We start from the raw sequence: 16,071 nt of genomic DNA, 5'->3' as shown, positions 1-16,071 counted from the left end.
AAGTGGCACTGTGGCTCAAAGTGGTAGAGCACTAGCCTTGAGCAAAAGAGCTCAGGGATAATGCCTAGACCCTGAATTCAAGCCTCACAACCACCACCAACAACCAAAGCACCAGACTGGAACTGGCTTCCTCCGCAGCACTGCCACCAACGTGCCCCCTTCCCAACTCCACATCTGACAACCTCCAACCCACAGCTTGGAATTGGTTATGGTAGGGAGGTCATTCACACGATGGAAATGATCACGCTGTGATGTCGGTCCCAGTCTCCTAGTTTTCTTCTTTCTTTAAATCACATGAGATCTGGCTGTAAATATTTCCCAGTTAGTAAGTAGGCAGGAGTATCTCATTGTGAAGCTCAGATCCTTTCCAGTTTTTGTTGTAGTATGGGCTCTATCTACCAGTGAACCATCTGGCTATGTGCAGAGGGCCTTTGAAAGCCATACTGCTAGGTGGCTCGTATCTGTAATCCTAGTGACTCAGGAAACTGAGATCTGAGGATACTGGTTCAAGCCCAGTGGAGCAGGCAAATCTGAGAGACTCTTAGCTCCAATGAATGAGCCAGAAGTAGAAGTGTGGCTCAAGCAGTAGAGTACTAGCCTTACGTGAAAAAGCCAAGTGAGAGTACAAAGACCTAAGTTCAAGTCCCAGTATCAACACATGCACACACACACACACACACACACACACACGCACACGCACACGCACGCACACGCACACACACACACACACACACACACACACACACACACACACACACACACCACTGCTAGAAGCTGGCTGAACACTGGCCAGCCAGGGTCTCTTGTCCCTCCTCCCTGGGCCTGACAAAGGGTTCCTGATCACATCTAAGTATTATTAGTAAACACATATCCAAGTCCTCTTTCTTGTCTGCTGGGCTAAAGACCTGACTTAAAAGGGCTAAGTCAGCTAGGGACAGGATTTATGAGGTAATAATAATGTATTCTTCTCTATGGCATTTCTCATCTTGAAAGCATTTTATAGCCATTTCCTAATTAGTTCTCGGCTACCCTCTGTGCAGGTACAATGCTTGAGGACAGGTAAAGCCAACAAGAAGTGTTTAAAAATTTGCAGAAGACCCTGGTCTACTGCCAGGCAACTCACTTCCGAGTCTCACATACCCTGGTGTTCAAATTCCTAGTTACTGTCACTGTTGTTTAGTTCCCCTGGGAAAATCAGCCCAACTCTGCCTAGAGTTAGGGAGCTGAATTTAAAAAGTCATAGAACTACCATCTCCACAACCAACAGAGAAACCTCAGGGGAAAGAAAAGTGATTTCCGGTGTGTACACTGTGACCATGCATGCTGTGTGAGGTGCTGCTGGATTGGGAGCCAGCGCCTGGGTGCAGTCTTGACACTGACACTGCATGGCTAATGACGAAACATTGTTCACCTAACCTCTCTGATCCTGTTTTCTCTGCTGTCAAATAGGCTGACCTTTCTTTGCTGATATGCTAGGGCATCTATAAGTCTAGCCAGCTATACAGTGTGAGTCCCTCGATCACACTGCCTTTACTGGCGGCTGCCACTGTGGAGTGGCTATTGAATTAATCCAGCTGTTGACTGAACCCATGACACAGCCAGCTGCCCTCTACTGAAACCACAGCTAGAGATTCCTGTCAGATCCAAAGCAAGCCCTGGCTCCACTGGCTCTTGGCTCATCAGGAAGGAGGGCCAAACACATGCTCTTCCATGGCAAAGGTGGCCATGGAAGCTACAGGGGAGCGCGCAGCTTGGCACACTGCTGCTCTGGGCAGAGGGGCACCTTTCTGTGGGCAGCCAGCTGGCCATGGTCAGACAGATTCCAGTGTGAAATCGCCCAGGAAAGGTCGTTAAAATCCAGATGTCCACTCCACAGTGCATATCATGGTTCAATAGGTCTGCAGAGGGACCTGCCTAGGAGTTCCTGTGGGATTCTGATGAGCGGAGGCCACGATCTGGTCTAGCTCTGTTCCTGTATCACAGAGAGGAGGGCACTACCTTAGCCATGCAGCTAGTGTGAGACAGAGTAGGGACATGGCCACAGGACATGGTCTGTGTCCTGCAAACGCCCAATACTTCAGGGCAGAGGCCGAGCAGCCCCATGTGAGGACTCAGAGGCAGCAGCTCCCCAGCTGGCAGCCGGACAGGTTGGCTCTCTCTGGCTTCCTGGGAACATTCCTGGTGCTGGGGGCCAGGGTGGAGTGCGGATTCCAGTATATGGCTCCTTACTAGTGCTACAGGGCCTAGATCCCATTTTCTTTCAGCTTCACACAGTAAGATGGGCTCCATGAGCCTTCAGGGGAACAAGGGAGGAAGTGAGAGGTCCAGCCAAGCCTGTGTGTGCTCTGCAGAGGGACAGGAGCTTGGCTTAGAAGACGAGGGAGCCTGGCGGGCAGGCTGGCTCTGGGGTAGGTCCTTCCTCTCCCGGGTAAGAGCTCCTTCAGGGCAGAGCCATGCTGGATGAAATGGCAACACCTTGCAAGGCAGGTGTGAGGATGGCAGCTTGCTTGTGTGCAGGCTCGGGGAAGCTGGGGTGAAAAATCTGGCCCTCCATGCCTAGATTTTCCCCAGAATTGCTAGGACAGTTTCTGGAGCTGCTGGACCTGGGTTCCTAATGCTGCATAGTGAAGTGACAGGGGAGGGGGGGGTGAGCTGACTTGATGGCTCCCTAGCCTCTAGCCTTGATGTAAGTCTTGCTCAAGGATCTTCCCTGGTCCTGATCTTGGCTAGCTGCAGAGCTTTCAGGCCTCTGGCCAGATATCAGATACACAGCAGTGATAACCCATGATCCCCAATGTCTGACTTCCAGGGAAAAGGATGAGGAGAGGGGAAGGAGGGTGGAGGCAAGACCACTCTATCTACACTGGTGGTGCATGGGGCCTACATGGAAGCTGGAGGGCTAGATGGGGAGGAAGGGCTGGTTCCTGAGCACCAACCTGGGGTGTGGCGTGGTGGGTGGCTGAAGCCTGAATGTTCAGATCCTTTGAGGCACCTGCACACACGGACGCATGGACGCACACACGCTATAGTTTCAGGGGAAAAAACAGCCAAGGGTTGTTTAACAATACAACTTAAGACGAAGGCATGGAAGAAGGGTGCGTGTGTGCGTTTATGAGATCTTACTTTTCCCTGGAAAATTACTGCATCCTGGTGTGTGAGTTTATTTCTTCCAGCTAAGAAATATAAGGAGGAAAGGAGGGAGCAACCAGCAGTGAGGGGTGTGAGGATTCAGCTCTAGTTTGGGCTCCAGCACAGCGGGGCTGTCTGGGGTGTGCACAGCTGCTGCGTGAGCAAAACGATATCATGAAGACATTCCAAACGGCTTCCAGGAAGCGCCGTGTGCTCACATGTGTGTGGACCTGGGTAGGCTGGCTGGCTACCTCTCAACACTGGTGTTTCCTAGAGCTTTCCATTGGCAAACGCGGCCTCCTGGAACTGCGGGACAAAGGTTTTGAAATAAGCCCTGGTGGGAAAAAGGGAGAAAAAATTGTGGTTAGCACAAACAACTTGAATTAAAAAAAAAAAAACTGCAACTCAAGAGCTTTCAACCTAACTCAGAACAGTTGTTATTTATTGTTCATGCATCTTGGGTTGGATTTTCCTCTTCTGCTGATGCAAAGCCCTCTGGATTTTTCCAGGGAGGTACACGCAGCTCACACTGTGCTATCTCTCATGGATAAAGGGCTTGCCAATTCCATTAGGCTTCAGTGCACAGATTCCTCTGCCCTTCCCAGGACAAAGCCAGGGCCTGATCCAAGCCCAGGTCGAAGACAGAAAGTACCCATTCTGGTCCTCTCCCCATCAGTATAGTGATCTGAAATATCAACAGGGTCATACTTTCCCCTCATTTGGTTCTTTGACTTCATATGCATAGAAAAAGATCTAGTAAGTATTCTTAAATGATCCATGGTTTGTACTGCTTTCTAAACACATATGCAGGCTGATCTACTGGCAAGCAAGTCAGGCTGGGTATTAAGAAAACGTTCCTCAAAGAGGTGGCTCACCCAGCAATGTCACCTTCACATACTGACGAGGCTGGGAAGGCCCATCCTTAAGAAGACCTGTCACCCTCAGCACCACACAGTCTGTTTTACTTAGGATATGGTTCTAATAAGCCTGGTTCCCAGGCTTTGGCTCTCAGCAAAGCACCAAATTAGGCATAAAGGAGCTGACTGAAAGGCAGGAAGCAGGCTTGCCTAAGCAGTGAGAAGCAACAATACAGAGCCTTCCTGTAAGAAAAGGACCAACTGCTCAGGAATCAGAGCTCAAACCAGGGCTCTGTGGTATTGCGTGAGGGTCCCCCACAACTCAAATGGCCCCGGGCATCTCTACATCAGAACGAATGCAGCTGCCGGGACTGCTATCATCCTCCTCCACACCACGTCGTTTGAAACTCTTCTCAACTGGGTCGCATTCCAGTGCTTGGGCTCTTTCTCCATCTAAGCCTGCACGCGGCCCCTCTGTAGCCAGTAACTGTTGGCTGTTCTCTCTAGAAGCCCTTTTCCTGTAACTTCTGGGCTGTTTCACATCACAGAACTCATGTCTCTCTTCTCCTCCCTCCTCCCAGACACAGCTTTTCCTTGGGTCTGTCCCTCCCTGCCGGCTACTCCCCTCGGGCAGAGCACGGTTAAGGTCATGGTTCCTTCAGGCTTTCAGCACTAGTGGCGGAGCACTCGGCCTGGTCTCCAGTGCTCCTTCCAGTCCCATATGTGGACCTGCAGTCGCTCTGTCCTGGACCTCAGTTTCCTTCCCAGCCCATTTCCATGGCTCGTTAAACCCCTGCAGCCCCAAGATTCTCCATTCCTCCAGCACAGCCCTCAACCCTTTGTCCTATTCTCTGCTCAAATCGGCCTTGTAAAGAGACTGCTGTAGAAGTCTGCCTGTCTGTTCTGGATCCAGGCCTGCCCCACGTTTCTGTTGCAGAAGATGGACTTCTTGGAGTGGGGTGTCTGTTACTGCCTAGTGAGGGCCTTTCCTCCTCAACTCTCAGTCCCATTCCCAGGGCCTCTCACGATCTGCCTCCAACTTACTAAACCCACCCCCCTCATAAAAACCCAACCGCCTGCCACAACTTGGCTTCATTATGTTTCTTGAGAAAGTGAAGGACCTTCTACCCAAGACACCCCACTGCACTTACCACAGGTACTGGGGCATGTCATGGGCTCCTAAATGTACCCATGGCCTAGACTTGGAGTCATGGATCTACATACCTGCCGGCCATGTGACCACTTGCTCTTCCTCAGGTGTGGTTTTCCATTTCTGGGCTGTGCTCACATTTAAACCAGATGCCCTGTTCCCCACTCTTCCCTCGGCACCAGAGGGGTTCTCTCCTGCATGCAGACATTATGTGTGCTTCTAGGACACTGTCCTCTGCATGTGTACAGTCCTCCCGCCAGGCCACACTGCTGACCCCAGGAGCACAGAGGGGTACCCTCCTCTCAGCTCAGCTCAGCGTGTGGAAAACACTCAGGGAAGGTCATACTTTCATGATGGCTACTGGTGTGCAAGGAGCAGTACAAGCACACTCTTTATATATTGTTATACAGCCGTTGTTTTCTCTGATACAACCTCAAAGCCCTTGCCCATGACCTAGCAGGTTACAACCTTCCTTAATGCACAATGGCAGGCAGAGGTGGAGGAAGGAGCGCTTGATCCAGGGTTAGGCTGGTTGGCCACCCTGGGCTGTGTTCTTCTATGCCCATAGGTGTGAAAGGTTCACCCAGATGTGGTGCTTCCATAGGACAATGGGTGGCAACTGTCACTGCTGCTAAGACATGAGGGCTATCTCTTTCTTCTATTTCCTGGCAGTCTGGATGTGTAGCTGTGAAAGTCCAGAGGCCCCTCATCTGAGGGTTAGAGACAGACAGGCAGCTGCCAGCCTTGGTGGCCTTTGCTTTGCTGGCCAAGGGTACCATGGAACGGGGCCACTCTGGCCACATTACAAGTGAAGGCTTTGGGGGGTGGCTGCAGTGGGTCTGGTGAGTGATGATCAGCCCTGGGTGGCCACCAGCCAAGGGAATCCCCTACCACCCCTCTAGGTCTGAGGATCACTGGCCAGCACCCCAACTTACCAACTCTGTTTTTTTCCTTGGAAACCTCCAGGGGAAGGGGCTGCAAGCACTCTTCCCAATACAATGGTCTTGGCAATAGGGAGTATGCTTGAGAGGTAAGCTCTTTCCTTTTCATAAGTTCTAAAGTTCCCTGTGTGTCTCGGGCTTTCCCTGCCAGGGCAAACTGCACGCCGCCAAGGGGGAAGCGTAGAGAGGGCTATTTAAAGCACGATGCCACCAGCTGTTTGCAGGATCGAGCAGGGCGCAGCTTGGATCCTCATTAAGTCAGTTCAGGGAAGGGGAGGAGGAGGGTGAAGGGGAAAATGACAACTGGCTCCCACCCATTTATAGATGTTTCTTAAGCACTGTTTTCATTTATTCCACTTTTTTTTTAATCAAAGAAAATGGAGAGCTGCCCAGAGTACAGCTTGCTAATGACACTAGTTATCTGTCATCTTAAGAAAAAAATTTGTGACCCAAAGACAAAGTGTATGGTAAGCTTTTGAAGCGTGTGCTGGGGCAGCGAGAACGGCTGGGCTCCCTTAGCTGGCCAGGGGATGCTCACAGGAGACACAGGCCTGGTGTTGGCCAAGCCCCTCCTTTTACTCACACTGGAAAGGAATCTATTTTTAGACCAAATTAGAGCTCACACTATGTCTTAGGACGTAATAAGGCACTGACCTCGTCTCTGATCTCTGCCTTCAGAAAATCACAACCCACTCCAATCTGGGAGTCTCAGAAAGGAGAATTAGACACAGAGAACAGACCCCAGGCTGAGACCAAGTCAGGGCGGCATAGATACAGCAGCAGGGGAGGAGCCCAGGCTCTGGCACCCCAGCACTGTGTGGGGAGGGGTTCAGAACCTCTGATCCAGGAGTCAGGAGCAGCACTGCTCAGTGGCTCGAATTTCCTTGGCCTTGGGCCTCCTCTCTGGGCTTAGATCCCTCATTTACAGAGCTAAGAGTGGAGCCTGGTGCTCATGGAGGCTGGGGCCACAGTTGGTAGAGGATGGGGTGGGGGAGTGTAGGCTCTGGGGCCAGCCAGACCAGAGCACCACCCTGGCCATTCCCAGCTGAATCGCCTGGCCTCTGAGGTCAGACTAATTGGGACTACCTTAAAAAGGTTTGTGTGAGGATTCGATGAGATGATCTAAGGGTACACTTGGCATAGTAACTGACCTAAGAGATTTTCAATGGATGACAACTGTCACCATGGAGAGCAAGCTAGGTATATGAGGGGGGAGAGAGATTTATAGTCTGTGGAAGTGACCACAAGCTTGTGCAACTGCAAAGGAGGGATTCCCTGTGTGGAGAAAGAGGGCCCCAGGGTCCTTGCCCTTAGTGTGTCCTCTTAACTTCTGGCTCCTTGGATAGAGACTTCCTTTGTTACTTACTGTGTGGAGCTGGCAGCTGGAGGTACAGAGACAGCTACTCTAAGATCTGGACGCTTAGTCAAAGCCATTGGGACATTATGCACCTTTTGAAATTCAGTCCGGAGCCTCTTGAGACATATTGGAGGTACCCAAAGGTGAACTTTAGCTAAAGGCACCTCTAGGCCCTGGCCATTTTTCTGCCAAATTCTGCTGGGCATGCTCCTTGGGTGCAGTTTTGATCAAAGGCTTGGTCAGACAGGAGGAAACTGTTGTTGACTAGAGGGGTATTTAAGTATTACGTGACTACTGGGCACTGGTAGCTCATGCTTGTAATCCTAGCTACTCAGGAGGCTGAGACCTCATAATTACAGTGGGAAGCCAGCCTGGACAGGAAAATCTATGACATTTTCATCTTCAATTAACCACCAAAAAGCTGGAAGTAGAGCTGTGGTTCAAGTGATAGCATTAGTTTTGAGCAAAAAAGCTCAGGAACAGTGCCTGGGCCCTGAGTTCATGCCCCAGGACTGGCACTGAAAAAAAAAAAAAAAGAATCACACGATTGGCTGAGCAAGACAAGGACACAGTTAGTTGGCCTGGTTCTCAGACAGACCTTTTTACTTTACAAAAGCCTAAACAATTGCCTCCTTCCAAAACAGGGCTTGAATTCCTGAATTCAAAAATCCTTCCCTTTGGGCATTTGTAAGATGAGACATATGATGTTTTCTCGAGTAAGGCCAACGTGGTGGTGGTGGGTGAGCGGGGTGGAGTGGGAGAAGTGGTTCAGGGACACGACTCTCACTGTCAGGAAATCGACAACATATAAATCAAGTCAGAGGTCATTTTTGCAAATACAGGCAAGTTCCAAGCATCTAAGTCGCATTGCTTTTTTTTTTCCAGTTTTATTCTGCAGCTGTGACTTCAACTGGCACATGTTTTCAATCAGCCCTATGAAAACCGATTGTGGTACGAAAATCAAAGCAGTCCTGTAAATAGTGTAAGACAAGTCCCGCTAATCACGCCTTGTGGTCGTGCCTCGTCCACATTGTCCCAACCACCACTGTACACACTGACTCACTCGGGGTCCTTGCTTCGTGTCAAAGGGCCATCTTCTAATAGGGCCTCTACAGAGAGACCTGGTTCCATCCCAGTGCCTTCCACCCAAACCCTTCAAAGCCTGTTCAACTCAGGGCCTTGGTGGGCCACTGACTGGCACAATGGCGGCCTGCTTTGTAGCTGTGCCCCAGGCAATGGCAGCCTGGCTCTCTGGTGTGGGTTTTGGGAATAAACAAGCAGTTGTAACGGTTCATGGACAGCCTTGCTACATGTGCCAGCCCTTGAGAGGACCTGGTTTGTTTTCAGAGGATGCACGCTTGTAAAATGAGGAATTAACACAGTGGGGCTGCAAAGGCGAGCTAGCATGCTGAGATCCTAATAACACCGGCCCCTGGCTTCAGCAGAGGCTCTTCCTTCAGCTGGGCTTAATTTGCCCTCTGCTGGATTCCTCAGACACTGGGTACCAACCTTGGGTCCAGTCATAGTCTGCCTTGGTTTAGATTCATGTCTAGACTATGATTTCTTTTTCTTTTTTGCAATAGTGGGCTTTGAACTCAGGGTCTTGCACTTGTGAGCCAGTGCTCTAGCACGTGAGTTACACCCTCAGCCCTTTCTGCTTTAGGGTCCTATAGGGTCCTATGCTTTTTGTCAGGATAGCCTTGGGCCTCGATCTGCCCACTTATGTCTCCTATGTAACTTGGATCAAAGCTGTGACCACCATACCCAGCTTTATTGGCAAGAGAGGGGGCAGGGAGGGAACTTTCTGTATTGACTGGCCTTAAGCCTTAATCCTCTTGAGTTCTGCCTCCTGGGTAGGTGGGACTGCAGGTTAGATTACTGTCTCCTAGACTGGGAGAAGGCTGAATGAGGCTCTTGCCTCAGTATGTTTTGAATTAAATCATGCTGCTTTAGTAGGATTCAGAGATCTATTTCTAGATATCAAAGCACTGGGATCAAATCTGGTTTCTGCTAAATCAGTGTATTTTAAAACACTAAAGTGACATAGCACTTTTCTCCTTCTGAAGCCAGAGGAGGCCTTTTGGCACTTGGCCAGTTCCTGTGGGGCCAGTGTGGCTGGTGGCCAGTTTCTGAGGGGGCCAGGATGTGCTCCAGGAGGCTGCAGGCATCTCTGTCCCCTTGGCATCCTTCTGGTGCAGACTATGAGAATGGGGAGGGGAGGGTGTGTGGCCAATTGGCCCAATGAGAGGGAGGAACTGGGTGTCCTAGTGGGCTCAGGCCTCTTTAGCTCTGGGCTGGCTTGCTCTTCTGGGCCTCCATTTCAGCATTCACATGTCTATCATAATGCCAACCAGCTTCCCATAAGCTTCTTGGGAGAAGACCACTGCTCAGACATGGCCATCTTCATGTACAGTGCTCCATACACAGCAGTTTGATACAGTTTGACCCTGAGGCTTTCTGCCTTTACAAATGATAGAAATTTCTAACAGAAGGAAACCTCAGGGTCATGTGGTCTATCACTACAGGGCTGAACTTGGGAATGTTATAACACCAGTGTCCCTGGTATTCAACGGGACCCACCACAGATGAATTTCAATGTAGTACATGAATGAATGAATGCCTACTCTACGCCCCTAGAGCCATCAGGCACCATGTGACTCTGGATGAGGCTGTTTCTACCAGAATCAGCTTGATGAGAGGCTGAGATGGCAGTGTGGCTATCTGGCCACTCAGAAGGATGATTGGTGTGCCTGGCTGGGCCGGGCCTGAGGGTGGGGACTGTGTTACTGATTGGGGCCTGGGAAGACCAGCTCATCCCTGTGTTCATTTGGCCTCCCCATCTGCACATGCTCAGTATGCCCACACAGCAGGTCCCCTGCATGAGCAGCTTAGCGCTGGGCAGGATGTGTGGTGGCCACGAGGGTGCCCCTGAGGGGTTATAAGGATCTTACCACAGTCTCCACAAAAGGAGGGCTACTCATGAGCCCACCTGCTGGGGTAGTAAGAAGTAGCTGCCTGTCTGATGACTGAGTCACCGTCAAGGCCCCAAAGCACCCTTCCCCCTCATCTTAGTCAGACAAAAGGGAAAAACCAAAGAATGGCCTTTAGGGAGGAAGTGCTCAGGGACCCAGAGGGGCTCACCATGCAGAGTGTGGGGATCACACCACAGCTGAGACTGTGCTTTAAGACCCCTGCTTGGCATCAGTCTACACCCATAGATTAGGCCTAGCCCCAAAGGACCAAGAGAACACAGGGTATCAGCTCTTCGGGGGGAATAAAATGATTTCCAGAGAATCACTCTGGGGCCTGGTGGTAAATTAGATTTTCCCATTGGACCTACAATCTGCATTTTCCCCAACTGTCTGGGGCCCTTCCTGCTGGTACTCGGGCACAGCCATTGGTTAGCCCAGTGTTCTGGGTCTTTGCCCTCCTGGCTTGGTGCTCACAGAGAGTTCTGGGAGGAAGAGCCAGATGCCCAAAATTCTTCCCCTTTTGACTCTTAATCTTTGACCCTACAGCCGAAATAAAATTCCCAGATGCCCGACCCTCTGAGCTTCAGAGAGAATAGCAGTAACTCCAAAGCAAGGAGTGATTCGTCTTTTGGAAGAATGACAGAGGGCTTTTGACTCTTGGCAGGTAGAGGCCCTATGGATCCTCTCAGATCATGAGAGATGGGGAAGCAGAGGAGGAGGCTCACCGGTTCTACAGACCATGGGACTCCATTCTGTACCAACCAAGGGTCCTCTCCCTGCTGTCCATGCACACTCTGTCAGTGGGAAGCTCTGTGGTCCCAGGTGATAATTACAGAAGAGGGAGGTAAGAAGATGGAGGGCACACACAGCACGGGTCAATGATATTCACACATGGTGTAAAGCAGGCTTGTTAAAACACTGGGCTGCAATCCATTAGTGGGTTGTGAAATCCACTTAGTGAGTCCTGACCAGCATTAAAATACAGTGAAATAAAAGTAGAGTGCACTGCATGTGGCAAAGGGGTAGGGAATATTGTTTTGTAAAAATTTTTGTTTCACATACCTATAACTGAATTAGGTTGTACAATAAGCATCTTGTTGTGAATTGTGGTTTTAAAAAGCCTGGAAGCCACAGCATAAGGGAAATGCCTACTATGTGCTTGACATCGCTACTCATCTTCATCTGCACTGCTTTCTACCCCCTCCTCTAGCAAACCCACTTTCATGTCTGTGTCTCTGTTCTACCAATGAGAAATCTGACCCAGACATGCCATGTGACTTCTGAGATCAGAGTTAATGTGCAGGGTCAGGGAGAGGGACACACTATTTATGAATTCAGGCTGCTGGACTCTGAAGAAAACATTCTTTCCACCCTGCCATAATTTCCATTGGCAAGAGGAAATCTGGGCTCTATCCATGGCCATGCCATATGAATCTCCCCTCCATCTCTTATCTATACAAGGGAGTAAAATGGGTGATTTCTACAATGCTTTGACTTGATGGCTATCCACCTGCTAATGCCACTGTAGCTGAATTTTTCCTGTCCTCCATTCAAACTTTACTACAACTACCAATAGCCCAATAATGACTTTCAAGACCTATGTACTGCCAGATCACTGTTATACCTGCATTTGTTCTAGCCCAATCCTCTAACTGGTCTCCCTGTAGCAATTTGTGTGTTTAAAGATGTGACTGGTACTTTTAGTCCTCATCCAGGGACCTCCACAGAGCAGTGTCTTCTCATGACTGTGGTAACAGTGAGCAAATGGATGGACTTGGCCTCCCTCTCACTTGCCTTTCTGATGCCTGGAAGTACCAGTTCCTCTTACTGAAAACTGAGGCACTCAAGTGTCTGGGAGGAGAAGAAAGTGCAAAAAGGGTACATGCTGTGCACCCAGGGACCGGGGAGGCCATAAATGTTCTCTACAGAATGAGTCCCAGAAGAACAAAGGGTACCCAGAAGGTTCTTTAACACAGATGTCCTTTAGCATCATAAATTTCCTTAAGGCTGGTGAAAACGGCATAGAATGGGGCATATTAACATGATGGTCTTGTGGACAGAGTCTGGGAAGGCTGGAGTGGGACTTCGGATAGGCCATTCACCCTCTAGGACCAGATACACATCCATCAACTTTAGAATGGTTTCTGAGACAGTAGCCAGGTCTAGTATGCCCATCATTATTGATCATTATTGTTGTTTTTGTATGAATCCAACCTCTTCAGTCAGAGGCCATTTCTCAAGTGGAAGCAATAATTTAGCACATGATCTCTCCCTGTGCTTTGCTAGAGGTTCCCTCTAGAGTCTTAATAAGCATGATCAGGGCCCTACACATGCCTGAGGCTGCTGCATAGCTCCTGTCTCCAGATCTATCCTAAGATCCCAAGAAGGATAGCCAGTGTCGATCCTGGCCACCTTCCTTCCATACTTGCAGCCTGTGAACAACCATCACACACTCTCACAGAGCTTCTGCCCTGGTCATGGGGGCACACAGACATTTGACCCCCAGGGTTGAAAGCTGCATGTTAACTCTGGAGCCGAGCATTTTGCTTTGATAGTCATAGGCCAAGCCCTCCTTGGCCCACTCACGACTGCTATTAAGCAAACTTTCTGCCTCAAGTTTGCTTTCTTTCTGCTCACAACTATGCCAGGGCATTATGCAGCAGGCTAGACGTCTAGCTCCTTTAATGACAATAATAATAATTTGCATTTATACAAGGCCTTTCATCGGGGGATCTCAAAGTATATCGCAAATAGTAATTAATTTTCTTTTGCAAGTCTGGGAGCCAGCTAAGTAAAAGCCCCTTTACCTTGCAGGTAGAGGGTACTTTCCTGAGCTATGAAACATGTTGAGGGCCTTTCCACCTACTCGAAACCTATCTTTTTCTTAAGGGCTGGTATCAATCAGGCCTTCAATGGGTGCCAACATGGCCCAAGCCATTTGCCCTACCTTGGAAGTTCCTCAGTGGACACTTGAGAACACACTGCCTCGAGAGGCCTCAGGTGCCATCTGAGGGAGGAGTACCGTCATGGCAGGTATGTGTGTGGGGTCTTCCTGGGTGCCATTCAGGATGAGAGGCTCAGAACTCACAGCTATATCACTGATACTCTTTCTTTAGAGCCCCATCTATCCCTGTCACTTCCCTTACAAGTCCTGTCTTCCACTCTGAGGAAAAACTATCTGGCATAGACTGCAGAGGTTGCTGGTAGATGTCTCTGGTATATAAGTTGCCAACATCTGTGGTCACCACTGGCCAGAACTTGGTGACTCAGTGAGATCCTCTGAATGGAGAGGTGGCATGATTTCAGGCTCCATGTGCTCTGAGCCCCAAGGCCAGGCTGCCTCCCTAACCCATGCAAAAGGAATCCTTTAGGTGTTGCTGACTGGCACCAGGGTCTGTTGGACTTTAAATGCAGCTTTTCAGACTGCCCTGCTTCTCTACTGGGAGGTGGAAATACCAAAGGCTCCTGAATTTATTTGGAGGAGAAGGCTACATCTCAGTGTTACAGAAACACTCTAATTTTTTGATGAGTAACTGACCACTGACAGATTCAATGAATGAGTGTTCTTCCTTTCTAAAACATTATTTATCTATATACCTATCTATATGTTTGTATAAAACACACATTTCATCCTCTAGTTCTGAGGATAGAACCCTAAATCTTACACATGGTAGGCAAGTGCTCTGTCACTGAGCCATGTCTCTAGCTCACTACATATTTATTCTTTTTTATTGTTGTTGTTCTGAGACTGGGACTTGAAACTTTTTGCTCACTACCTGGAGATCTACCAATTGAGCCACACCTCCAACTATAAGATTTACTCTTAAAGTCTATACAATATCAGTCAACTCCAGAGACTGGTTTCTGGAAATCAAGAAAAATAATAATCTAGACTTTTTTTTCCCTTTTCTTTCTTCCCCCTCCTCTTTCATTGGAAATACTTGGTATTACAGTTGAGAAAAAGGTGTATCAATGCTGGGCTGGAAACAGACACAGGACAAGGAACTCCATGTTACCTTGCTAGTTTACTTAAGGTCTGTGAAAAGTGAGCCCCTCCTTCCCCCAGGAGTGCATTATTTGGGTGTGATTTTTCTCACAGTGGCTTACCATGAGAGACATTTTGGGCATGCATTCAAGGCTGCTGTTTTCCTAAAAACTGCATTTCTGTGCATGAAGTTTGGATTGTGGGGATACTCTACCTCTGCTTTAAGTTCACATGAGTTTACTTTCTGGTCTAGGATTAAGACCTGGGTCACTGATCTGGGGATAGTTGGAAAGGACAAAGGGACTAGAAATGGAGCCTCCTAATACCATTCTGGGACAAGAAGAACACCCTGCAGCCCTTGCCTACCTGCTTCATAGGGAAGAACATGGATTTTGGAGTAGAGAGTACCAATTTCAAATGTGGATCCATCACTGATTGCCCTGTATGTGTGGGGAAATCCTTGGGTCTCCAATTTATCTCTCTGCTGTGCTTGTTATAAGGCAACAATGTCAGGCACACAGTAAAAACTCAAGCCATACTGGTTTCCTTTCCCCTCTCCATTGCCATCAGATAGTTACAGGAATGCATGCTGAGGAATTCCTGCTGTGCTTTAATTCAACAAATGTTTCACGAAATTCTCCTGTTGCTAAGGGTCCAGGACACCTGGAATCACTGGTGCCTGGCACCTAGCAGTTTCTAATATTCACTGAGTAAACTAACTTGTTATTTGAGATTTTGCAGTTTCTAATACAGTATGCTTTAAAAATAATACATTTAAACCAAATAAACATAATAAGTCTTGTCACTCTACTATCATAGTATCCATAAGAAAACAGATGAGAGGAGGGAGGAACTTGCCTATGGTCAGGTATGGGGTAAAGGCAGAGGGACTTGGGCCTAAGCCAATGCCCTTCCAAGAGTACACTATCAGCCCGGGAGGGGTGGGGCGTGTCTTTGGTGCTTTCTGTGGCCACTGAAGACTTGGAACAGGAAGAACATGGCAGCAGGTGCATCCACATTTCACTAGACAGTTCCTGCCAGGTGCTGCTGCTACCCTGCCTAGCCACAGCACACTGCAGGATCTTGGTGGCTGGGAGCAGTACATTGTAAATCAGGAGCATTTGTCACTAGGTAGTGTGTTTCTCTCAGGCCCTGGGCTACGGTTCCATGCAGCCAATACACATGTTGACCTCAGGGGTAAATAGTGCTCATCTGTTTGTCATGAGCAGAGGACCTACTCATGCCTTAGCATGAGTCTTTTAGAACTAAGAAAAGGAAATAGACATTCAGTCCTCATCCACCGTTACTCTCAGCCCCTCTTACTTTCCTCTTCTTTGGCCTCTTAACTCTGGAGACTACTGGTAGACACAGGATGGGAGGGATAGGACAGGAATTTTTGAAAGTTCATCCACATGGCTGGCCTGAATACAGTTTCTAGTTTGAACCAAGAGGTGGAATGAGATGCAACCACAATGCAATCTTACCAGAGCCTCCTCAAATCTACTCTGACAACACATTGCAGATTGCTGTCACTGTACCGGCTGGGCAGCATGTAATTCAAGGCTGTGAGAGTGAGGTCAGTTCCCCTAGCAGGAGCCTTTCAGTTCTAAACCTCAGGGCTACTAGTATGCTGCTTCTCAGAGGGAACTATATAGAAAACCACATGCATTGCTTATGCTG

The 16,071-nt window shown here is 49.0% G+C and overlaps 1 protein-coding gene across 2 annotated transcripts in view; it reads right to left on the bottom strand.

The window, feature by feature from the left end:
- Positions 1–3,137: 3,137 nt before the first annotated feature.
- Babam2 (BRISC and BRCA1 A complex member 2) overlaps positions 3,138–16,071 on the bottom strand; it is a 389,222-nt gene continuing 376,288 nt past the window's right edge. For both annotated transcript variants that reach the window (XM_070025282.1, XM_070025283.1), the window contains exon 12: positions 3,138–3,463. In XM_070025282.1, coding sequence (XP_069881383.1) covers positions 3,400–3,463 — 64 coding nt within the window. In that variant the 3' untranslated portion in view covers positions 3,138–3,399. The remainder of the gene's footprint in view (positions 3,464–16,071) is intronic.

The sequence above is a fragment of the Dipodomys merriami genome, unplaced genomic scaffold (genome assembly GCF_024711535.1).
Source record: "Dipodomys merriami isolate MVZ:Mamm:240054 unplaced genomic scaffold, mDipMer1.0.p SCAF_17, whole genome shotgun sequence".
NCBI classification, from domain to species: domain Eukaryota; kingdom Metazoa; phylum Chordata; class Mammalia; order Rodentia; family Heteromyidae; genus Dipodomys; species Dipodomys merriami.
The sequence above is the reverse complement of the archived record's forward strand: the minus strand, read 5'-3'. Positions and strand labels throughout refer to the sequence as shown.